This window comes from Lontra canadensis, unplaced genomic scaffold (assembly GCF_010015895.1).
Source record: "Lontra canadensis isolate GAN:19392208 unplaced genomic scaffold, GSC_riverotter_1.0 scaffold100, whole genome shotgun sequence".
Taxonomy (NCBI): domain Eukaryota; kingdom Metazoa; phylum Chordata; class Mammalia; order Carnivora; family Mustelidae; genus Lontra; species Lontra canadensis.
The window spans coordinates 3,255,333-3,281,067 of NW_022631094.1; the positions used below are offsets into that span (position 1 = coordinate 3,255,333).

Consider the following 25,735-nt stretch of genomic DNA (forward strand, 5'->3'; position numbering starts at 1 on the left):
CTATAGGCAAAAAATTCATACAGAATTCGTATACAGTTCAAGATGTCTCTATGGTAGAGAAAAAGGAAACTTCAGAGAAGGTAATAAAGTGGTATTTGCAGCCAAAATCTTGGTTTGCAAGAACACCTTTAGATCAGAGAAAAGGCATTTCAATGTAAACACTGAATTAAATGACTGATTTTGACCTTACTTGATTTTACTCGTATTTACTTCCAACGGGGGAAAAATGACTTTTTAGGAACTTAATGTCAGAAGTCAGTTTCCACAGTTTTATTAGATTCTGAGTGATAAACTACCCAGAGTAAAAATAGGTATTTCTGCTCTTTAAAACAAGGACTTAAAACAACTGCCTCAGATTATTTACCATATGAATTATAAGCCCTTGAAGGAAAAGACATGTCTACAGAGCCCATAATACTTATCATTATACTCTGTAAGTGTAAACTTACAATAGTTGACAAATCAACACAATATAAAATAAGTACTTCTAGCACAGTGCTTCACAACACATATTTTTGGAAAGGTCATGACATTTTCTCTGGCTTAAACTTTTTGGTGTAATTATTAGAATGTCTCATGTTCTTCCTAATCTGACAAAAGTATACAAAAATTATAGCTTAAACCCTACTTCATTCCTCACTCCAAAAGCACAGATAGTTAAAACAGATATCTGATTACCATTTTAGAACACAAAAAAATCGTGAAATACCTAGATCTTCTCAGAACACAAACATTAAGAAACATTTGTGTCGGAACAATATTAAGTGTTTAAGATACAACTTTGTTTCTGTGTTCAAAGGGCTTTCAGTATAAGAAAAACCGATATAAGTGAATTTATTTTCTACAAGTTCAGGTTTTGTATGACAGGGCTTGGGAGGTGTTTCAAGAAAGGCTTCATCAAAGCTGATAGCAAACAGGAGTTTGTTGAGTGAACCCATGGAAAGAAAAGAGGAACAGTGTAAGCAAAGGCAGAGCTAAGCAACTAAGAGTATTAAGAACAGTAAGCAGTTTATTGAGCAGAGGGTTTCTGGTAGCATAGAGCAGAGATGATGGTGTATCACTTCCAAGATAAGCTTATAAAAAGACTGCAGCTTCTGTTTTAGGCACTCTCTGACATAAGCACACTCTTTCTATTGCATCATCTGCTCTGGGGAAGCCAGATGTCAAGTTGCGAGAACAGACAGGTAGTATCAGGCCCATGTGATGAGGAACAGAAGGCTCCTGCCAACATAAGTAAGCCTGGAAGCAGAATTGAGATGACTGCAACCCTGAACAGCTTTCTGTAGATATCCAGCCAGAATCACATAAAAAAGCAACTCCTAGATTGCTAATCCTGAGAAAAGGTAGGTCAGACTGTTTTAAACTGCTAGGGTTTGGATAAGTAGTTAGTTATGCAGCCACAGATAACCAACACATATGTTGATATTAGGTCCTCACTATGTAACAAAAACTGAAAATGTTAGAATGGCTTTGGAACTAGACCAGGGCCTCTAAGGACAGTATTAGTGAAGAAGCTGTTAATAAAAGCTTCATGGTGTTTCCTTTAAGAAAAGGGATGATTTCTGCAGATGAGGGCAGGAAATTTAGTAACACTGTTACCTTTAGTTATGTGAAAAGTAGAAAAATTTACCTAATAAAGCAGGTGATTTAGCTAAAGAGATTTTAAACTGAGAGCTGAAAGTACTGACTTGTTTTTCTGCTTTATACAGTAAAAAAAAGAAAATGACAAAAAATAAACTGAATGAAGAACTGTTAAAGAGCCAGGACTTGATGGTTTTGAAAATGCGCAGTTTCTCCAGGATGCAAATGCTGAAATTTAGAAATGGACTCTAAGCCAAGATCAAATCCACAGCACTAACAGAAAAATGTGGTCTAAAACTAAATGGAAGGATTGACTTATTATAAATCTTGTGTTAAAAACCTCAGAAAGATCAAAGACTGTTCCAGATAAAAGGCCTGGTAAAGAGAACTACTCACTTCAGATTCTCTCAAACAAAAAGACCGACCCCCCCCCCCCCCCAAAGGAGGCTTAATGGTGTGGTCTCTCAGCAGCAGCTCAGGATAGTAAAAAGGCTTATCTGGACAAGTACGGGTGTGGCATTCAATTAATAAAATAGATTCCAATAAAATACATAGAAGACCTACAAACTTTTAAAAAGAATTACATATTCTGAAACACAGCCAACTTGAACAATAGACAAGAGACAATACAGAATGAAAAAAGATCTTCAGAGTCCCAGAATGTTGGCAGGAAGCAAGCTAAGAAAACTCAGTAACAAACACATTCTACCTTTCATGAAAAAGGAGTAAGAAGAGGGCAGAACCAAATGCCAAAAGGGCAAAGCTGAGGGTCTTATATAAATTATACTCAGGAACTGACATCCAACCAAGGAACTACTGTAATTGTGTAACTGGATTTCAAAAATGCTTTGGACCAGGAACCTTCTTGTGTCTACCACGCTCCATCTTCTGCCACCTGGTTTGAATGGGGAATGCTTTACAGGATTATCCTAAGCTTTACCCAGTATAGTGTTTTGGGTATGGGGGGGGCAGATATTTCTCTTTAGCTTAAAAGATTGAGAGAAATTTGAGAAGCTGTACCTAAGGAACTACATCTGAGCAGCATGAATATATCTGAAACTGATTTGCATGAGATTCTGGACGATAAGGTGATACTATAATGGGATGAGACCTGTGGGGGCTTTGAAAGAGTATTCGCATGTGGCTACTGTGGTAGCTTGCCTCCAATGATGCGTGTCCCCTGGCATTCACAGCCTTGTGTGGTCCATCCTACATTTACCAGACTTGGTAATTCCTAGCCCTTGGAAACTGTGTGAGATAATAAGTGTTTGTTGTTTTAAGCTACTAAATTTAGGAGTGATTTATTATGCAGCAATAAATAAATACTATAGAATGTAAGCAGGGGAAAGGGAAAAGACTAGAAAAAGAGGTCAGATCATCAAGGCCCAGGAAACCCCGTTATGGAGTTTTTGCATTTTATTCTATCAGAAAAAGGAACAATTTATGGATTTTAGATATCGAGCAACAACCAAATTCAAATTTTAAAAAGATCTTCCTGACAACTTTGAGCAGGGGCTATAAATTTGAAAACCAGAGTAGGGAGATCAAGTAAGAAGCAATTATAAATCTTTTAGACTAAGAGGCTGTCCCAACCTTTTAACAGGAATTAATAGATTCAAATGTGTAGATTTGTGTGAAGGAACAGCCTTAAAAACTATAAATCACTAAAGCGTACAGAATCTGTTAAAAAGTGCAGAAAACTTTTTCACCTGATGAATTCTTCAAAATGCATTTTATACATTTCAGCATTCACCAGGAAACCAATCATGTGTTTAAGTTGAGAAGACAATCCATTTGGCTGACACACTTGTCTACTTAAGGCCATGTTTTTTGCTACCCTGTTTAGTATTTCACATTCTGTCATAAATACAGCTACAGGTGTATCAAAATCCATACTCACTATCAAAATACTCTGTAACAAAAATAATTTGTTGTAATGGAAATTTGTTGAAATTTTTTAAAACAACCTAAAAAACATGTTTCTATCCTTCAAGGACTAAAAATCCTTCAAGGACTAAAAGTGAAGCTAAAATAGTAAGTTAAAAAGATCTGAGCACTTACTATATGTAAGCCACCATGCTATACTTTACAAAGGATCTCAATCAGATCAGACTTGGGGTTAAGTGCACAACCAGATCTTTAACTAAAACCTAATTACATAGCTCATGTTTTGAGCCCAGTTGAGAAGGTATTTTCAACCCTATCAGACCTAATGCTCCTTTTTAAATTATTTTACTATTCTACTTTATGCATTTAGAAAAAATATTCAATCTAAGAACGTAACTGCAAAACAAAGGAGAATAAAAGGAAAGTAATTTACAATAAAGTATGTACTACAACACGTAAATACTTGGGATATTACTTAGGAAGACAAAATGAAGCCATCACAGATGCTACATGTCCACAAAGAATCACTGTGAATGTAACAGTTAAAAAAGAACAGACGCTACGCTTTAGGTCTGTTGACTCAAATCCCAAAAATGATGTTGACGAAGTTATTTCCAAAATGGTAACAACCCCTACAAAAGTTCTAAATGAAATACAACATTTCCCTATTTTATATACATATATTACTTTATATACTAACAGCAATCCTAGAAATGTTAATACATGTGTAAATATATAAAAATAAATATAAAAATAAATACACTGCACAAAAAACACTTTACATGTAAAATGAAATTAGGTCCTAGACTCAGATAATTTACAAATGGAAATTTAACCTGTTAGGATATTCTGGGGGATAGTCAAAATTGTAAGGGCAATTCTTTGCGCTGCAGGGCTACCCTTTGCACAGTGGAACTCACAATGTTCTTAACCCCAAAAGCATCTCCCTAAAATTGTGACTATCAAAGGCATCCCCACAATTTTCCAGAATGTCCTGAGGATGAAGAGAATACTAGAGTCCCCGTGGAGAACCCCTGATGAGAATACCAAAGGTCCACTTACTGGATCCTCGATAAGCATACTGTACCAAAATCCTTCACTGTAAAGATATTTACATAGAGCTTCACAGTTTTTGCAAACTGAAGGTTTGTGGCAACCCTGAACAGATCAAGCATATAGGCCTCATTTTTCCAACTGCTTTTGCTTATTTCTTATCTTTGTGTCACATTCTGGTAATTCTCACAATATTTCAAATTTTGTCATTATTATACTTGTTAATGAATTACAATTCACTGAAAGCCTGAATGATGGTTTTCATCAATAAAGTATTTTTGGGGGGCTTAAACTCATGGCCCTGAGATCAAGACCTGAGGCTGAGATTAAGAGTCAGATGTGAAACCAGCTGAGCCACACAAGTCCTCCAGTAATAAAGTATTTTTAATTAAGATGTGTACTTTTCTTTTGACATGTTATTGCACACTTAACTGACCCCAGTACAGCGTAAACATATATAACCCACATACTCAGAGATGGGTTAACTATTCACCCTCCTTGCTTTTAGTGAAAAGAAATCCCATACCATGTTGTCTTCACTGTCCTTTCAAAAATCATAACCCCTCTGAAATTCATACCTATCACTCTTCCCAAAGCTGACTTACACACTCTCTTGGTCAAGTCAGAGCTCCCAGTCTTCTTCTCAACTACTAACACTCTTCTACCATCATGACTTCACCCACATTAATCTGATCCTTTATTCCACCTTGGGCACCACTTGTGATTATACTCTAGCTCCTGCCTTCACTGGTAATTGTACCACCTCTGACATCTAAAATCAAGCGTCTCACATTTTAACCACCACCCTCTCCTGACTTAGTTTCACCCAATCTAGCACATCCCTCCCACAGAGCCTTTTATTTCAGTGACTGCTACCACTCCCCCACTATTTATCAGCTCCCTGATGTCCTTTCCCTCCCCAACCAGCTTAGATTCCATGGTTTATCATGATGATCTACCTCTCATCCCTCTCTCCTTCCTCTGTCCATTCTGGGCAAACCTTTGCCCTAGAAAAACTCCTACTGTATACCTAGTTGGTGCTTGAACTCAAGTTTAATGCTTGCATTCAACTGCTTACGTGAGCTGACTGGTCTCATTTGAAATGATCATAAACACCGAGCTGTCAGCTAGTCCTTCAATCATACCACATTTCTCTAGTAAATTAGCTTTCCTACACATACCTTCGTCTCTCTTAAGGTCCCCCTGACAACTCTGAGGTGATGACCTCACCTCATACTTCACAGAGAAAACAGAATCATGGGATGCATTACCGCATTCTCCCACTGCCAATTCTAATAACGGATCTGCATTTCCCCATCACATATCTGCCTTACTTTTAAAGAGGAAGAAGTACCCCAATTAATGACCAGCTGTTCTAATTAATGACCAATCCCCATCGTGAAACTGATCCAGAAGAGACAGTCTGAAGGAAATAGTTTTAGAAAACAAAGTGCCGAGCAGAAGAGGGGATAGGATCATTTTATCCTTTTTGACAACATCATTACAACTAAGTCTAATAACTACTTTAACATTTTTAACTACTAATTCTATTACCTGGGTTATTTCTGTCTTTTTCTGTTATTTTTTTCCCTTGGTTGTTGGTTGTATTTTCCCATTTCTTTGCATGCCTGATAAGTTTTTAATGGATGCCAAAAACTAAGTTTTATGTTGTAGGACCTTTTAGTATTCCTTTGAACATTTCTGGGCTTTTTCTGAGACACAGTGAAGTTCTCCAAAATTAGTTTGATCCCTTTGAGAATACTGTTTAATCTTTGTTAGGCTGTATCCAGAACAGTCTTTAAAGCTAATTGGGGCCTACTACTAAGGAAGTAACTCTTTTGAGAGCTTTTATCTGACAACCTGTGTATTAGGATGTCTTTCTCCTCTGGCTATTGAAGACACAACATACTCCTCGCCCTATGTGAGCTCCCTGTACTGTCCTCCTGAGTTCTTTCCAACTGCTTTTCCCTCAGCCTCTTTAGTTTCCTCACAGATAGGCTCTGATCAGTTTTTAGCCACACTCAAGGGGATCTCTGGAACTTTGTGCATGTCTGATATCCCACCCTAAAGTCACTTCAGCATCCCCAAACTCTGAATTTTCTCTCTCCAACTCAAGAAGGCTGCTGTCAGGGTCTACTTGGGATCTCCCCTACCTCTGCTTACAGCCTGTAAACTCTCTGGGTAGAGACAGGGAAACCAAGGGCTATCTCCGCTTCCCTCATTTCTGTCCTATCCTTCCTTTGTGCTTGCTGGAAATTTGTGACTGATTTTTTAAAAAATTAATTTATGTTAGAAAGAAAGAGGGAAAACACATGTGGACACACACGGAGGGGCAGAAGGAAGAGAGAGAGAATCTCAAGCAGACTCTGGAGCTTGGAGCGCGATGTGGGGTTCAATTTCACAATCCCGAAATCGTGACCTGAGCCAAAATCACAAGTTGGATGCTTAACAGACTGAGAGACCCAAGCACTCTATTGTGACTCATTTTTAAAAGAAATCATTTTGTTGCTCCCTAGCCCACTCCAGCCACTGTCCTACTTTTCTGCTTCTTTTCACAGCAGAACTATTGCGAAGAGTCATCTATACTCGCCATGACTCTTTTATCTTTCATTATTTCTTCTATTCTCACTGGGTTTTCCTTCCCATTACTCCACCAAAATGGCCCAATGGCACACATCCGATCAATCACCCTCCCCTTACTCATCTTCTCAGTGGACATAGTTAACCAAAGTCCCTTTTGTGAGACGCGTTGATCCTTGTTTTCTTCCTACTTCTCTATTAGCTACTCCTCTAGCCGAGCCCCAAGGCACAGCTTGAAAAACTATCTCCCAAAGACTTTCAAGTTTATAGTACCAACCCATGACTTCTAAATTTTACAGTTGTAGTACAGACTGTTCTAATGCACTATGTTCTTACTAGCCAGTTAGTTATGGATAAGAGGCACTTCAAACCAAACATGTCCATTCTTTCAGTATCCTCCCTCCTCCAATTTTCCCTATCTCAGTAAGTGGCCCAATTATCTACCCATCCAGGTGCTCAAGGTAAAAATCAGGAGTTAATCCTTGATTTCTCTCTCCATCTATCACATTCAGATTTACCAGCAAGTTTTGCTGACTCTACCTTCAAAATATACCTCAAACCTATCCATTTTTCTTCATCTCCACTATCACCACTCTAGTTAAAGTCACCATCACCCTGCCAATATGGCTCATTCTCCCACATGGTGGCAAGAATACTCTTGAAAAGACACAATTCCTATCATGTCACTCCTTTGCCTGAAATGCTCTAATTGCTTACTTCATTTCAAAACAATACAAACTTCATGTAGTAGCCTAGACTATCTAACCAGATATGGACCCCTGACTATCCTTGGTCCTCAGTCTCATACTACCCTACCCTTTCTTCACTTTGCTCTCGTCATATTGGCCTTCTATTCCTACCTCAGGCTTTCTGCATCTATGGGTTTCTCTGCCTGGAATGTTCTTCATCCAGATCTTCACGGGGTTGGCTCATTCCCACCATTCAAGTTCCAGATCCGTGTTCCTTGACCACATATGCAAAGAAAACTCAATCTTCCTCCTTCCACCTGAAATTAGCTTATTCTACTGCCATGTAAGTTGTACTTTTTACTTTTATTTGCCTTCTTTTTTTGGTGTTCTCCCATTAGAATTCATTCAGTTAAACAAATCAAACCCTTATTACATGCCAGGCACTATTCTGGGTGCTGAAAACACATCAGTTAAATAAAGCTAGACAAAAATTCCAGCTCCAATAGAGCCTACTATATATTCTAGGACATAAGATTCATGAAAAAATGAACCCTGTTTATTCACTGTCATATCCACAGGGCCTATAACAGTCCTTGCCTCAAAGCAAATGCACAACAAATATTTGCTATAATAAAAGTGAATGAAAATGGATTATCTCCATTTTCTCAGTCTTTGTACAACAAACATACCTCACCTCAAATACCTCCACTTATCTATTAGAATAATGATCACATTCTTGCTTTAGACTTCCAAATAGCCATATTTATATTTAGTTTCCCTTCACCCCCCATTACAGGTAAAACACAAATTTGCAACCATCACTGTAAGATTCTGGCTCCAATTTTGAATTCTCATAACAATAAAAGCATTGTGACTATAGCACCCACTTAGATTCTTTAAATCCTTTATAACTTGTGAGCCTCCCTAGACTAAAATGAAACTAATTATCCATGCACCCAGACTACCTTTATTTCTGTGTAAATTATGTTTGTATAATATGCAAATAAAATCATTAACTAATTCAAGATTGAATGACTTTTCTATAACCACATAAAGCACATCTGGAAACAGACTTGAATTTATTGGTAACATAATACACTCATTACAACAGGAAATTATCATAGCCTTGCTTCATTTTGCAGTTACAAAAACCTCAGTACTCGGGTGTGTACATGCATGCACTCAACTGTTGGAACCTGGATGAAGCCTTGAGTCCAAAGCTGATTTTCCCAATTATTACCTAAATTTAAAGACACCCTTTTTGCAAATATATACAACTGAACAAGAAAAGAACACATCTAACACGTTCACATCAGATAATCCCCAAACACAAGGGATTGTGTAAATGTAACTGTTCTTCAGAATCAAGAAAAAGGCCATTCTAAACATTCAATTAGTACTTGGTAATAACAAAAGTCATCTACACAGCATTTTTACATACCCTGCCTTATTCACTCGTTGGAGCTACCTTGTAAGAGTAAATCAGAGACCGCAGACACATAAAAAGACTAAAGTTCACTCAATAAGGTTAAGTGATTTGTCAAAGGCCAAAAAAGCCAAACTACATTTTCTCAGAGAATATACGACTGCTACTTGTGATTTCACAATTATGAAAATAATTCATCCCAATATATAAAAAGATTTGAGACTGTATTAAATCATCAATAGGATGCTTTATTTTATTTATTTTTAAAGGAGATGGAAGTTTATTGAATACACCGTAGGAAGCAGCAGGCAGGACAGCAGAGAGGCTGTCTGCCCATCCACAGGATGTTTTAAACCTCACATTATCTTTGCCCCTGGATTCACTCTAAGGCCACGTTCTATTTCTTCAGCCAGAACTTGCTCTACTGAAATAAATTCAAACAAAATGATTTGCTTTAATATGTTGCAAAATTCAGCAAACAATGCCACCACGTATAACTGAAACTGAACCAAATTTTCAAAGATAACTTCTTCAACAACAAATAATTGAGGAAGAGGTTTATCTTTTGAAGAACTGATTATACTCCCATTCATCACAGCTACAATTCAAATAATGGGTCATGGTACACTTAATTACAACATGTCTTTGTTTTCATCCACCTACTACTAGAAAGCTGGTGGATGAAATTCACTTCATATACATTTAAAGGAACAGAGTTGGGTCTCCATTATGTTTAAAGTAACTATAATAGCTCAAAATCACTACCTGTAATCACAGGCATTAAGTTACATAAACTTGATCAGGGAAAGACTTGTCCCAATGTGTAAATGTGCTTGAGACAACAGTTAGCTTCAAGTAACTGATGGAAAGTAGTTTTAGCAATTTATTGAAAACATATGAATCATTTTTCTCATTGACTTCTCAATAAATGATATATTCTTACAGAAAAGGTATTATAAAATACTAACATAAATCACACGTTAAGGATTCAAAAATTTACTTTAAAAAGTAAAAGACATACTCTAATCCCTGTCTTTAGAAGTATTTCATATTTTCATATCACTTTTGCACCTAAAAACTCACAACTCATTTTATTCCCAAATTACAATATAAAATTCTCTTTTCCTTGTTGATTCTTTTAAGAAGCAGAATTACAAACTACGCCATCATTCCATGGTATTACTGCTCCTTTTATAAAGCCATCTTTTACTTTAAACTTACTGTTTTAATCAACTGCTTATAACAAATACCCCTAACTTTTCAGGAAAACTGAATCATATAGTCAGACTCCACATTTTTATATATACAAACAAAACTTGTCATTAACGATGTATGTACATACACATGTTAATCTTTCATCTGTTTAACTTTACTACTACCACATACCATGATGCAAAATGAATGCAAAATATAAAATTGAAATCTTGTTTTTAGGGGTGTTGGTTTAATATTCAATCTAACCACAAACCTATGAATGTGTAAACACAGGTTATTATTCCTTGTTTACAAAATTTAAGCTATCTTACAATTAGATAGTACTTTTAATTAAGTACTGTTAATTAGGAAAAAGAAATGGCAGTTCAGCACAAACTCCATTACAGATCACAAAGCATTCACAAAACATGATTAGATATGTAAGCCTGTCAGTTTTATAAGAAAATGAAGTCTATGTACAAATGGTACTAACCCAAAATTTTAAATATCAAACAGTACATTGAAATAAGAGCTCTTTAGGGACCTAGGAATTATAATTTTCAAGAGGCTCCTTTGGCAGTTAAGAGTACTCAGTCTCTTCCTAAGTTGCCTATTAGCTTTTTTCGATTATCCTTCTCCTAAGTCTATCTAATTGTCATACTGATAAAATCAAAATAACTTCATTTGAAATTTCTAGAAGTAATGCTTAACCTTGAGCTTCCTGCTCCACCTCATTACCAATACTTTGAGGAACTGATGACACATAGCAACTTTTCTCCTAAAAAAAATATACAATCACAAAATTTTATGTGCGTACTGTGGGAATTCATAACTTTCAAGATTATTTCCAGCAACCCTTAAAACACTGACTTAGAAACTTCTACTTAAAAATATCTTGGTAGGGGGGCACCTGGGTGGCTCAGTGGGTTAAGCCTCTGCCTTCAGCTCGGGTCATAGTCTCGGGGTCCTGGGATCCAGCATTACGCTCTTTGCTCGGCGGGGAGCCTGCTTCCCACTCTCTGCCTACTTGTGATCTCTGTCAAATAAATAAATAAAATCTTTAAAAAAAAAAATCTTGGTAGGGAGTGGCACCTGGCTAGCTCAGTCGGTAGAGACATAGTTGAGCCTTGATATTGGGGTCATAATTTCAAGACCCATGTTTGGTGTACAGCTCACTTAAAAAAGAAAAAGAACAAATAAAATGTAACAATTAAAAAATCTTGGGAGGGTAGAATTAAATTTTACTACTGCTTCTCAGTTATCTTTGATTTTAAATAGACTACTACTTAATGCAAAAAAACTCTCGATTTCTTTCTAATGCAAACCATTTGAAAAAATTGAACCTTGCTCCTACAGTAATTGAGATTTCACATATTTTCTTCACTTCCAAGACAGAAGGGAGAAAGCTAGATTAATTTTACAGCTTCAAATACAAGGACTAAAAGCTCTTAGTTTATAAAATTTTAAAGAAAAAAAGATTCTTGGTTTCTTTCAAAAAATGAGTAATCAAACTTTTAAGTTGATCATTTAAAGTCATTTAATTTTTTTATAAAATAGAAAACTTTAAGTTTTGAAAATGTAGCACTTATTTTTCCTCATATCAAAGAGATGTACATATTTCCAATTTCTCCCTAATTAAAAATGAAAAAAACCTGCCCACTTTATAAATGATCCTTAACTTGGGTTTAATAACATTGTATACAGGACCAATAATGAAAGGTGGTAGTCTTAAAAGGGGAGAAAAGCACGTGTAGGAGACCATTTTGTCTGGTTAGAACCCTATTAAAACAAGGTGTTGGATTGTAATGGCTAGACCCTACTTCTGACAGTCTCAAAGGTGGCTGTATAAAGTAATATCAATGTGATATCATTAATATGTCAATTACATCACATACCCTACCCAAACCAGAGTAGGTAATAGAACTAAAAAGGTTAACTCCACTCCTAATGAAGCCACAACACCCTAGACATCCCAATGAAAATGTTAAACTACTGGAACCAGGTAGCTCCAATTTGTTGGAGCTTTAATATCACTTTAAAACCCATGTTTTCAGTATGTCTTTCCTAAGGGGTAAGTATCCATATGGGAAAATTATAATTTAACATAAAACTCCAATTTTGACTAACATAAGTCAACTTTAAGAAAAACCTATCAATAGTACTGACATCTTGGAAAAGCTATCTTTTCAATTAAAGGTGAAGCTATGGCACTAAACTCAGTATTTGAACATTCCTAACTTCAAAGTTATGATCTCAAATTTAAGATTATAATCTTAATAAAAATGTTCAAGTACTATAATGGTGAAACATCTGCCCTCTCCACTTGCTTAAACTTTTATCTTTTAACCCCCAGAGACTCATTTATCTCATTTTAGAGCTGACAGTCTTTTGATTTCCTATTTGAAAATTGCCTCGGGGGCGCCTCCATGACTCTTGACACCAGCTCAGGTCTCAGTCTCAGGGTCCTGAGCTTAAGCCCCATGTTGGGCTCTGCCCTGGGCATGGAGTCTACTTAAAAAAAAAGTTATTTTTTGATTTGGCAAGTTATAAAGTATTACAGTGTATCAATTCAAACACTTAATCCCTAAACGTCTAAAACTCAGTCAAGTCCTTCAATTTATTACAATCTGGAGTTATTTTTCAATCCTACAGTAATAAAAATAAATTTTAAAACTGAGTTAAGTTATTTTTGGGTGGGGAATTGAGGATTTCTGCTTAAAACTGTTTCTTAAAAATTAAGAGGCAGGCCTAATTAAGTCAATGTGTTCATCTTACATTATTAAAATTGGTTAAATGGGAGTACATTAATAAGTTTTATTTTCAGTGTTAAGACCTAGGTTTCTGTTATTCACCATAGAAACAAAATACGGTAAAAATTACCAGACACAGTTTACATGACAATTTTGCAGATACATTTTGATCATGAAATGCTTTCTTAATCAAGTGGTGTATACAAAACCATCCTCATTTAAGTCTGCCCTATTTTTCATGATCAACATACCATTATACTTCTAAACTAGACCCTCAATTCAGGTTCTAGAGCACTCCAAGAGACACTATAAATAATGCATCAGTCAAAGGCAAAAGTTTGTTTTAACCATTCATCTTTTTAAGAAGTATATCATGCTTCAGCAAATTATCAAGAAGTTTTGTTTTTCTAAGGTTAGCTCAGAATTCAACTACATTTATGCTTAGTCTACATTTTCAACAGCGTGTAACATGCTACTTTTAATAGTGTGACTTACATGGCCTGCTACTACTACTGACAGCATGAACCGTAGGACTGTACAGCAGCAGTTTACCTGGTACTGTTTACATCCTTCTATTAAATTCGGTATCTGTTCCTGAGGTCTGTGTTTCACTGGTCATAGTTTTGGTTGTATGTAAACTGAAACAAATTTAAATAGATGATGGAAAAAGAAGTCTGAAGGAAAAAAGTCCCTGATGTCCCTGAGAAATAGATTCCACATGTTACTAACTAATGATATCCACTGCACTATGTCAAATTTATTTCTGTGAACAAAATTATCTGTAAAATTTAACAAGTATTAATACTTCAGTTGAGTTCAGCTCTGATTTCAGATTGTACCTCTTGGACTGTTCTAAGTATTCACAGAAGCAAGACTCCACTAAATGTCTAAAGTGTACTGTAGTGCTACTTTGCTTTTATCAAGGCTCTCCCCACCTTCCCTGGCTGCAAAACAAGAACTATAAATTAAATTCCAAGGCAGTGTAACACCAGCACCCCAACTTGAGAGTATTATCTGTAAAACTTATAAACAGAAACAAAAATAAAACCAAAAGACAAGATTCTGCAGTCACAAGTACTTTAATTTTTAAAAACAAATCACTTATTAAAAAATAAACAAATGGCACCAGTCTACTCTAAAGTTGATACATGTAAAATAAAGAGGTTCCGTCTCATAGATAAAGGGCTGAAAAGTCAGTACTACACTAGACAATCTCAACTACTACATAAAACTTATCACTTGGCTTATCTATAAAGTTAGATTTAAAACACTACTCTCAAAAGTAACATTTACTGTCACAACTGTTTTACTTGAAAAGGTTAAGTAGCCCAAACAGTTTAAATAGCTTTATTTTCAGAATCAACATTACAAAGCATAATTTCTACATTTAAAATTCTTACAGTACCAAATAGAAGTATTACAGTACAATTTTCCACAACAAAATTGTAGCACACAAATCCAGCGACTCCTTGATTTCCTTGAACTGTCAATACACTGCACCCTGTTTAAATGGCTGTACCTGAAAACCAAGGTATGCAATTCCTTAGGATTAGAAGTCATCAAGTTATACTGTCAAGGATCTGGGGGAAATGAGAGGAAGATTCTATTATCCTTGTGTCTGAACCCAATTTCTACAACAAGGTAAAGCCACAGCTATGATAAAATGTCTATTAGGTGTAAACAGCTGAATACGGAAACCCACCCGATTTACACACCTCAATGTTAAGATTTCTGTAAATGAACTCAATTAACTTTAGTTCGGTTATCCATAAGGACCCCCTCTTTCGAAATCTAGATCTATAACATCTTCTTAAATTGGGTCTTTTCTTCCCCTATGTTGAGAAACCAGAAAGAAGGCGAACTTACACTTTATTTAAAAAAAAAAAAAAAGGCAGTAATAAAGTTACAGGCTTTAGGAAGAGCTACGTACTCCAAAATAAGTCTGCAACATAGTCTCACAGATCAAAGAAAAGTCAGGAATAGTTTATTACCCTCCGATTAATTAGAACTTGGGAGGATTAAATGCAAAAGTCCCAGAGAGAGGATATTAAGTCTTATCTTCTATGAAAGTAAGTCATCCGGGCAAACACGCCGCACCCTCGACATTCTACTGCAGGGGGTGAAGGGAATATAAACCTCACAGACGTGCTGTCAACATTACAGGCCCCAGTGAGCCCAGCCACCTTTCCAGGCCAACGGGAAGTGAAATTCCCCCACAGTGCACGGAACCTGCGCTCCCCGGCGCCGGCAGCGCGCGAAGACCGAGGTGGCCCTAGAACGCCACCCAGCGGCCTGCGGAGAGGGCTGCAGGCGGGTCCTCCGCGGCTCCCGGCTCTCCGCACCCCCACAGCCACCCAGCCCGTTCCCCTCTCCGGATGCACAAGGCCCAACCCAAGAACTAAGACCACAAAATGGCTGCCGGCAGCTTCGTCACGTGACCCCTTTGTGCCTTTCGGGCTCCCGAACTCCGCGGGACCCGGGTACAAGTGGCCGGGGTCGGCGGGTGGCCTCAGAGGAGGCCCCGCCGGGCCGCAGCGGCCGGGGGTCGAGGCCGGGGGAGGCGGGGTAAAGGCCCGGCCGGCGACTGAGAGTCGGCGGCGAAGAGAAGATGGCGGCCATTTTGTGTGGGTATGCTGCTCCGCCGCCGCCGCAGGCAGCAGAGGGAGCGGGGCCTGGCGCTGGGTCGGACAGGGGAGTTAACACGTACCGACTCCTCTTCCTTCTCCATTCCGGTGGGCATCTGCGGCACGGCCCGGTTTATCGAGGCGTATTCGTGCAGGTCGGGCAGATCCTCACAGCGGAAAACCGGCAGCGGCTTCGAGGCGTCTAGCGCCCGCGCCCGAAACGACAGTTTACTCATCTCAGGCGCAGCAGATACCTCTCCGCTCTGGGGAAACGGCCCCGGCCAGCGGGATCATGGAGAACCGGGGGTTCGGTCCCCACTCGCCTACCGCTGCCGGGGACTTGAGGGGCGGAGCGCAGAGCCCGCCGTCCGGGTACTAACACCAGCCGGGAGGGTGGGAGGCTGTGCCGCTCCGCTCCTCTCTCGCTCGCTCTCTTCAATACGCCATGGCCAACATGGCGGACATTAAAACTCCACTGTGCGCTCTTCAGCCAACCCCAGCCATTCCCCACACTGCATCGCGCAGCGGCGCGGGCACGCGGGGGGGGGGGAGCGCGGGCTCGAGGCCGGGCGCCGGCACGGAGCGCGCGTCCCGCCAACCCCCGGCGCCCGCCGGCCTAGCTGCTCGCGGCCCCCACCCTCTGCGGGCCCGGAGGCGGACGGGCGGGACGGGGCAGACTGGGCGCTCGGACGCCGGGAGCCGGCTCCTCCGTCCTCCTCTCCCTCTCGGGCACGCGCTCACTTTCTCACGCTCGCTCCCTCCCAGCGCCGTTTTCTGACAGGCGAAGGAGCAGGCAAACTATCTCCACCCGCACGCCGGTTTTGCGAAAGGCAACGGCGGGAGAATTGCGGGGTGGTGCTATTGCCCCGGGGTAGGCGGGCTCGGCACCTGTCACCCCAACCAGCTGCCGGCGCGAGGGGCGGGGGAGACGCCGGGGGGCCAAAGCCGCCCTGAGTGGGGGTTAGGAGGGGCGCTCCAGAGGCGCAGCGCACCGATGGGAAATTCAGTGGGTGAATGCATGTCTTAGCGGGCTTTCAGGTCTTTAAAACAAAAATACAAACGAAATTAGGGGCAGAATGCCTCTTCGGGTGAACTTTTACCAGCGATTATTTTTACGTCTAATGAAACTCTGGATTATAATATTTGACAGGCTCAGCCGCAAACCATTGGTCAGTTCCCATCCATTGGGCTCAATATAAACGGTAGACATCCTACTCTGCTCCAAAGTAGGGTTTTTTGTTTTTTTTTTAATCTTGCATTTTATCTACCCATATTCACTCTTATTGTAATTGAAGCAAAAGGAGTTGTTATCGGACACTGTTATCTTAGGGGGAAAAAATTTAAAGCAAGACCTTCAGAATTTTAGAGCCAATTCGTTACATGTAGTAGCTCATGATTTTTTTTTTTTTTTTTTTTTTTTTACTGAAGGAAAATGCTGCTTCAACATAGCCATGGGTTCCACTTATCACTTGTTTTCTGAAAAACTTTCTAAAATTGAATCATATAAAGATCTGTAGTGCTCCTGTCAAATCAAAAAAGAAAAAAAAAGGCGGGGGGAGACCGTGTTGTTATAGAAATTTAGATGGATGTCATCTATTAATATTTGGTTTATAATACACGTGAAAATTGGTATCTAGAAAGCTCTTTCCAGTGGGTTATTTAAAAAAATCCAGAAAGACTGTTGTGGTGGGTTTAGTAGGTTTGCCAGCAAAATTACAAACATTCACTGAGATACAAAAATGTTTTATAAATCTGGTTTTCTTCCTGGGAGCTACATAGTAAAAATAATCACTATCCTTAAATACCGGGTTGGATAGGAGCTGTTACTTGCTTAAGGCACATAGGCAAACTGCTGTCTTCCAGGTTGGTTTAGCTATGCTCTACCAGGTGGGGAAAAGACAACTAGTGCATAGATTGCAGTTCTCGAAAATTACCCTGAAACTCTTAATACTGGCAACTTCCCTCTATGAGGCAGAGGGACTTTCATCTACATTTCCCATACTAAGACTGCATTTATTTAGTGAGCAAATATTTAGGAGTCCTCATGGCCTTCTATGTATGCTGCTGATTGTCACAGAGCTCTCGGAAAAGGACCTTTAGATGACAACTGCCACACCTGGAGTGTTATGATGAAAGCGCAGGCTATTGTGGGAACAGACGGGAGTGGCACCCAATGCACAGGCAGCGGCTCTAATGAGAGGATTCAGGGAAGGTTTTTTGGAGGAGATGATATCTGAGTCAAAGTTGTGTAGGATAAGTATGAGTTAATCTTGCCAAAAAATGAAGAGAAGGAAAAGTATATTAGGCAAGGGAAGCAGCATGTGCAAAGGCAGCCACGAGAGCCCATGTCATATTCTGGGAGCCTCAAGAATCGCCAAGCATACTGTGCAACAGATACGTATTTAGGCAGGTTTAAGAGGTCTGGCTCAATATTTGTAGAGTAGTCCTCTCCAGCCTGCAATATTAGATTTCTGAAAATCCTGAGAGTAGAATTCTGTTGATTTTACAGAAGACTTTGTAGAGCAAAGTCTTTACAGACTTTACGGACTAATAAGACTTTCTAGAACAAAATAGGGTCTTAAATTATGAATGAACCACCAAGGAAACAAATACAATATTTTAAAACTGCATTAAAATAACAGCTAATGAATAACATTTTCTTCATCCCTAATGGGCACTGTACAAATCAGTTCCTTGCTCCCTAGAAATTCTAGAATCACCCTCCATGGCAGGTTTGGAGATATTTACAAATTAAGCTTACCTTTTTGCAGATAATATACCTGCTGAGAGGCATTTTCTTTTTGCATCAATTCTCCATCCGGCTCAATGCCCTGGATTTCTGACTCCCAGTCCTGGTTTCCCAAAGACCCAAAGGCTGGAGTCCCAAGCCTTATAACTCAATTCACTTCCCTCCCTCCTTAGGGGCAGGAATGCAGTAATAACGGTTCAGGTTTCAATGTAGGGAATACAAGTAAGATTCTGATCAAAGGATACCCAGTTAACCAAATGATCAGCCCAAGGCAGTATGGTGAAGTACAGTGTTATGGGAGTTCAGAAGGAAAAGTCAGTTCCCTCTGGGGTGATCGGAGAACATGGAGAAGATAGTGTGTGATTTGGTTGTGAAGGATGACTAACATTCCAGTTGGCAATGGCAATGAACCGGTAGAAGAAAGGGTATTCATGGGAGAAAGCAACTGTTTGAACAAAACAGTGAGAGGAGGCAGCTGGCTGGTTTATGAAGATGAGAAGGCTTATTTGGCCAGAATTCAGTAGGAAACTCTGACAACAAACCAGGTATACAGTAAAATGGGTAGGAACTTAGGTTGAAGGAATAGGGGTAGAAAGAGATAAAGTTTTAATGGTGATAATAATTATAATATCATCATGCTCAAATGTGCTTCATTTCAATTTATACCAAATACAGAACTTCTGAAAACAACAAAGAATGTGTGAAATGCAACTGCTGTGGCACTGCTGTTGGCTATATATAATAAACCTGGAATATGGTTCTGAATTTTAGTTCATGTCCAATATGTGCCCAAGTCTTATTATTTATTCTTGGACATTGTACCCAGGATTCGTTTCCTTGTTTCCATTTCCATTGTCTCAACCATAGTCCCAGCTCTCATCACTTCCTGCCTAGAAATGACCTCCAATCCAATGCATCCTTTATTCATGCATTCCTTTGAATTCTTAACCACCTACTTTACAGGAAACTGCAGGTACTCTCATAGTGACTAGTGGTAACCAGCAGTGGCTGGACGAAGCTTTGTTTCCTGGGGATATCAAGAAGAGAGTACAAACTGCCCTTCAGGGGTTCATACTGCATGCCACCAAATCAGTGTGCCTAAATCCCCATTCCATATGTATCCTCCCCTCCCCAAGTCACTTATTTGTATCTGCTCTTTGTTTTGCCCATTAGATAAAGCCTTTTGGGGGTATATGGTTGTTAGGGTGCCTCAGTAACTTTGACTAACTCTGTCTAACATAGTTTCCCATTACTGCCTAAGACACGCTCTTCACTGCCTCCTAAGTCACACCACCATCTTTAGAAATCAGCATGTCTTTCCTGCCTCCAGATTTTTATTCATTCCTTTCTCTCTATTTTCACCCATCCAGCTTCAGACTGACTATATATTTCTAGCTACCAAAATGCTACCTCACAGAAATGATTTGAAGATTCAATAAAACAATCCATGTAAGTATTTAGAATGGCCTGTGATCCACAGTAAACCTTCAGTAGTTGTAAACTATTGTTACTATCCTCCAAAATCCAATTCAAATATCATGTCCTCCATGAAATTTTGACTACTTAATCTCTCTGGGTTCTAATTTCCTAATCTGAAGAGAGGTTAGGTGAATTCAAAATAATTCTTCTTAAGCTTACACCATTCTTTCTCCTTTCTGAACTCCTATTACACTTTCAATCAGTAAGAATAATAGCCACATTTACTATGTGGCAGGCAATGCAGAAGTACATTTTAAATGCATTATCTCATTTAATTTTCATGGGAGTCCTACGAGATCTGTCCTGTTAGAGAGGTTGCAAGACCAGCCTATGGTCATGAAGCTGGTGAGAGGCAATGCTGAGACTGAAATCCCTGGTGTCTAACTCCAGAGTGAGGCACCCATAACCAGATTATAAAGTGAACTGAGGAGTGAATGAGAGGTGAGGAAAGATGTTGAATATGGGTTACCCTTTTAAGAGCCTTAGCAAGGAAGGGAGGAGAGGCAGAGACAATGGGGTAACTATTTGGGTCACAAATTTTGTTTATGAAGGTGGGAGAGATATGGGCATGTCTGTACGCTGAAAGCAAAAATCATGTAAATGGATTAACTTTAGCGCTATCTTCCTTTGAGGCAGAAAGGAAGGAGAGCAAGAATGGCTAGTGATCCAAGGAAGTTAAACTCTCTGATGGGACAGTAAGATTTAAAAAATCATGATGCCAATTTTGCTAGCAGCAGTCCAGATTCTTCATTCCTTCGAGCATTCAATAAATACTGACTGGATGTTTACTAAGAACTAGGTAAAGCAGCTTGTGCTGGAGAGCAACCTATTTAATCCAATGACTGGCACTTACTGGCAGATTTTACACCTGTGTATAGGCCAGGTGTTAGTCCAAGGTTGTAAGGGGCAAAGGTATAACAATGAGAGAGTTGGGAGACACCAGAGGAGCAGGCCGAGGGGAGGAGGAGGAAGAAAACGGAGGTAGAAGTAGGGAAAGGGAAGGTAGTAACCCTTAAGGTGCTTTACAGTCTCAGCACATAAAATGTATTATATTTCGAAATTAGTTCTACTAAGCAACATATCCAAATCAGTATGGTATAAATGGTACATGGGGCGAAGAAATGAAACTTGGAGAAATAAGAGAAAAACCATTAACAAAGTAGAATTTTACGTTGGAAGATTTACGTCAAATTTATTAGTGTATGGTAGACCAAAAAAGATTGACAGGGAAAGGGGATTTCAAGAGAGACTTATGTGAGTTACTATTGCTTCTATGACCCAAGGAAGGAAATCATTTTCCTTTTGAAACTTGGGGCACAGAATTATATTCTCTATTACCTAATAATTTAGGATTGTTGAAATTAAAGTTCTACTTTCACTCTATTCTTCTTGATGACTGTGAGTAACCGTTGTGCCAATTACTTAGATAAGCACCTGGAATCCAGTTTTTCTTCTCTTCCAGAATAGGGAAGGGAAAGTGAATAATCTCAACCCCATGGACTGAGATTATAGGTGTGAAGAATGATTTATGGAGTAAGAAGAGGAGGGCATGGAGAACAGAGCCGGAGGAATACCAACATCTAGGAGACAGAAGAAGCACAAGAGCCAGGGAGAGAACAGAGAAAGAGGGACAAGAGGCTGGGAGAAACATGAAGGCCAGCTGATGTCCATATTTCAAGGAGGACCAAAAGGGTCAATGATGAGGACCAAAAATGTCAATGAGGAGGACCAAAAAGGTCAATGAGAAGGACCAAAAAGACGGAGGTTGTCACTGGAGATCATAAAAAGCACGACTTCTAGAGGACGCTGTGGGCGGAAAGTACACTCTGGTGAGTTGAGAAGTGAATTGGAGGAGGCATGGCTGAGTGGTGCCTGAAGAATGTTCATTAATCATTTACCAGGCAACCCAAAGCCAAGTAAAATTTTGAAGTGATTTCCCAGTACTTTTCTATGATACTATTATTGTTACTTGCCCACCCAAGTGAGAGTACCTCCAGGCCAAAAATCAACTTAGCTTCAGGACATACCCAGGGACAGAGCAGCTAACATCATCAGCGCCTCCCAAATTAGACATATTAAGAGAGAATGTGTTCCATTATTTCACAACAAAATCCTGGTTACGGGAGGAAGTAAAACTTAACTACCATCTTTAAAGTTGCAGAAGCCAGTGAACAAAAAACCGACCCAATCAGTGATAAGGATATACGTCACATCCATATCTTCAGATTTCTTCTGAATTAAGTTTCCCAAACACTAGACTCATCAGCCAAAAAACAACACGGGTGCACTGTGGTAGAACGTGGACTTGGATATTATATTTGGTTTAATTGATTTCTTTATAATCAGGTTAACACTTTGATGTTTTTGTTTCTTCCGGTCTTTCCTGGGTTTTCTTTTATTTTTCATTTGCTTGTTTTGTAATATTGGAATAAGAATGAATATTGTTTTGTAGTCCTCACTTCCAAATATAATCTGAGAATATTCCCACCTCATTAAATAGTTTTATAAGATTATTTTTTTGATAGATACTTATCCTATGTATATACCATAATTCCTTAAGCGCCCCCTCTTTGGGAGGTTTACAAAGTGTACTGACTTTTCTTTATTATAAAGAACACATATTGCCTTAATAGAACATTTAAAATAAACAATGGGCTTGAATTTTCATGGCTTAAGGCTCAGAACAAATATCTGCTGTTCTTTATTTTTTATTTTTATTTTACTTTTAATTAGTTAATCAATTAATTAATTTTGGTGGGCAGCAAAGAAAGGTTTAAGAGATAGCAAAAAGACAGTACAAAGCTGGGTTGCCCTGTTTTTTTTTTTTTTTTTTAAAAAGGATTTATTTATTTATTTGAGGGGGCAGAGAGAGGGTGTGAGCGCATGGCACATGCAGGCAAGCAGTGGGGAGGCGCAGAAGGCAGGGGAGAGAAAGAGAGAAAAGTCAGGCTGACTCCCTGCTGAGCACGGAGCCCCACTCAGGGCTGGATCCCAGGATCCTGAGATCATGACTGAGCTGAAACCAAGAGCAGGATGCTCAACTGACAGCCACCCAGACACCTCTTATCTTTCTTTGAATAACAATACAGCCAAATCTGCGCAAAGGAAGGCGGACGATTTTACTGCCATTCTGAGTTGATGGCAAAATACAGATCTTCAATATCTTAAATATCAATATTTAAGGTCTAAAATGTAAGTATTTCTTCCCAGATATTAGTTCAGCATTTTTCAAAAGTATGATCCGTAAAACATTAATCCCAGAGGTTACATTCCGAGATGAGGTACATAAAAAAGTTACATATAAAACCAGTAAGTTAGAAAAATACTGTCTATAATATGTTTCTTTTACAAATATGGATGGGCTCACAAGGCGTAGGACCAGGACAAGTCCTGCAGAAAATAAATCTATTTACTAATGCTTATCACAGTACTTTTCAAATTTACCAAACCATGCAACCTCTTACTATATACTATTAATTATTACCTTTAATTCTATAAAAGTACACTTTGGGAAATTCTAATCTAGGCAACACAGGGAAATGAAAGTTTTTCTAATCAAGTTTTTCATTTAATTGTTTAAGAAGCCTGACATGCTAACTTTGAAAGAAGCATGAAGATCTTATAAATGCAAAGTACTATCCTTATTACCAGTTAAGAATTTTATCCTGCTAAACAGTGCAAAATAAGACATTTAGTGTAAAACTGAAACAGAATTCTAACCAACACAGAATTAAGCAGATTGCTACTCTTTAGCAATATATTTGGTATTTAATACCAAATTAACCAAATTGTTCAGCCACTTTTCTTTCCAAAGTTTTCTGTATTAAAAAGAACATGGTAAGCCACTTTGATTCAGATTTTTATTCTAACTTAAGCTCTTGGAGCTGCAGTTTCTTCATCCATACGATAAGAATCAACAGAATCCACTGTTTAGGTTGATACACTGATTCAATAAAATCATTAATGCAAAGAGTTTATCATGGATCTGACACAAAAATAATGCTCAATAAGCATGGGTTATTTTTAAAGGACATTTTAATCCTATTTTATCCCATTCATCATTTTATTTTTCTGGGCTCCACCATCCCCGTTATATACAGTATAAAACACTATTAATTGTAAAGGCTTTCAAAACTCTTAGCTGAGGCAACAAAACAAAACCAAGCTAAAAATGTCCTCAAATGAAACCAAAGACCTATATTTGAGTGTATATACATATACACAGATACACATATACAACTAATTTATATAAAACATTTTACTCATTTTCTAGAGGTTTTTTTGTTTGTTTGTTTCCCTTTAGTAGTTTTGTTCATTCCTACGTTTAAATCTACAAGGACCCCTGGCAGCCAGCACAGCCCCCACCAACCCCACCCCCTTGCCAAATGATTCATTAGGCTGGCTGCCCAGTGACTGCTTGATCTCCAAATCTGGTCAAGCAAGTTCCCCAGGGGGCCAGGGTCTCTCTGTACAGGCTGCTACTGTTTCCCTTAGGGTGAGTGCTTTGGGTAAAAACAGTCAAATGATAAGTAACATTTTGCATTCAAAGTAGCAACATGGTGCACTGAGACACAGCATTAAGTCTTGAAAGGAACACTGGCTTCCATGTTTGAAGAGCTAGATGCTAATCTAGTACCTACCATTTACCAGCAGTTGACCCTATAGAAATGATTTAATTTCTGAGCCTTAAGTATCTCATAGACTCGGTCTAAATACTTGTTTTCCTCTCTTTCAGGCCACTCTGATGAACAAATGAGATAATATAGTGAAAAATCTTAGACAGCTGCAACTCAAATATAAATATTAAGGAAGAATATATTATTTCAATTCCACCATAGTGGTTAGGAAGGGCATACGTGTCTACATGCCCCAAAATAACACATTGGAACAGAAAATCTATGACCTATCCAAATTGCAGTTGATCACAGATTTGATTGAGAAACTAAAGTGCTTTGGACATTGCCGTAAATAGGAAATCTTCAACACAACACTGAGATTCACCCATTTATTTATTTTTCAGTAATCTTTTTTTTCACCCCTTTTAATTTATCCAGCCATATTTTTTTTTCAATTATTCTAAAGAGTGTCTAGCACAAACTAAAAGTTCAAAAAATCTATCATAAGTTTGGATTATTTTAAGAAATGTACCTGATTATAATTTTTATAATTATAAAGTTTTATAATTTTAATGTATTTTTCTAAAAAATCTCTCTTCCTCATCATCCCTTTAAGAACAGAAAATCAATAAAAATGTTTTTTTTTTCTGAATCTTCTCTGCTCCCTAATTTCCCCCATTTTAAAAGCAGCATTCCAGGTTTTTAGCAGATGACATGCTAAGAAAACAAATGGCTAAAATACAGTGGTTAAAAATACTAGCTCCAGAGTTAGACATGATTTGGCTTTTGTAGCTCTGTGAACATAAATAAAATTATTAACTTCTATGAATTGCAGTTTTCTCTTCTGTAGCATGGCGACAGTTTGGAATACATAAAGAAGATAAATAGATAAAGAAGCCACATGACCAAATTTACGGAGTTCTTACTTTGGCTGGGCACTTACATATACTATCTCATTTAACCCCTATAAAATGTTATAAAACAGCTTTAGTGCCTGTCATTATAGCAAGATTTCAGTAAGTATTCTTAGATAATACTCTTTCACAAAATAGCCGAGCACTTTTCTCAAAGAAAGATTAAGCAATAGTTGTCAGTATAGGGTGGGAA

At 38.5% G+C, this 25,735-nt stretch overlaps 1 protein-coding gene and 1 long non-coding RNA gene across 6 annotated transcripts in view; one reads left to right on the top strand and one right to left on the bottom strand.

Moving 5' to 3' along the window:
• EPC1 (enhancer of polycomb homolog 1) overlaps positions 1-25,735 on the bottom strand; it is an 88,279-nt gene that overhangs the window by 47,727 nt on the left and 14,817 nt on the right. The window contains exon 1 of one of the 4 annotated variants that reach the window (XM_032837845.1): positions 15,868-16,314. The exons of 1 other annotated variant lie outside the window; for it this stretch is intronic. In XM_032837845.1, the coding sequence (XP_032693736.1) occupies positions 15,868-16,020 (153 nt within the window). In that variant the 5' untranslated portion in view covers positions 16,021-16,314. Of the gene's footprint in view, positions 1-15,867; positions 16,315-25,735 lie in introns of those variants that run through there. 2 more of the 4 variants (XM_032837849.1, XM_032837846.1) reach the window with 2 other exon arrangements.
• LOC116855271 lies at positions 1,256-25,058 on the top strand. 2 transcript variants are annotated; one of them, XR_004380326.1, is made up of 4 exons: positions 1,256-1,343; positions 19,904-19,982; positions 21,475-21,841; positions 24,748-25,058. It is a non-coding gene; the product is annotated as an uncharacterized LOC116855271 (long non-coding RNA). The 2 variants fall into 2 exon arrangements; XR_004380325.1 differs by lacking the exon at positions 24,748-25,058 and having other exon boundaries at positions 21,475-22,315.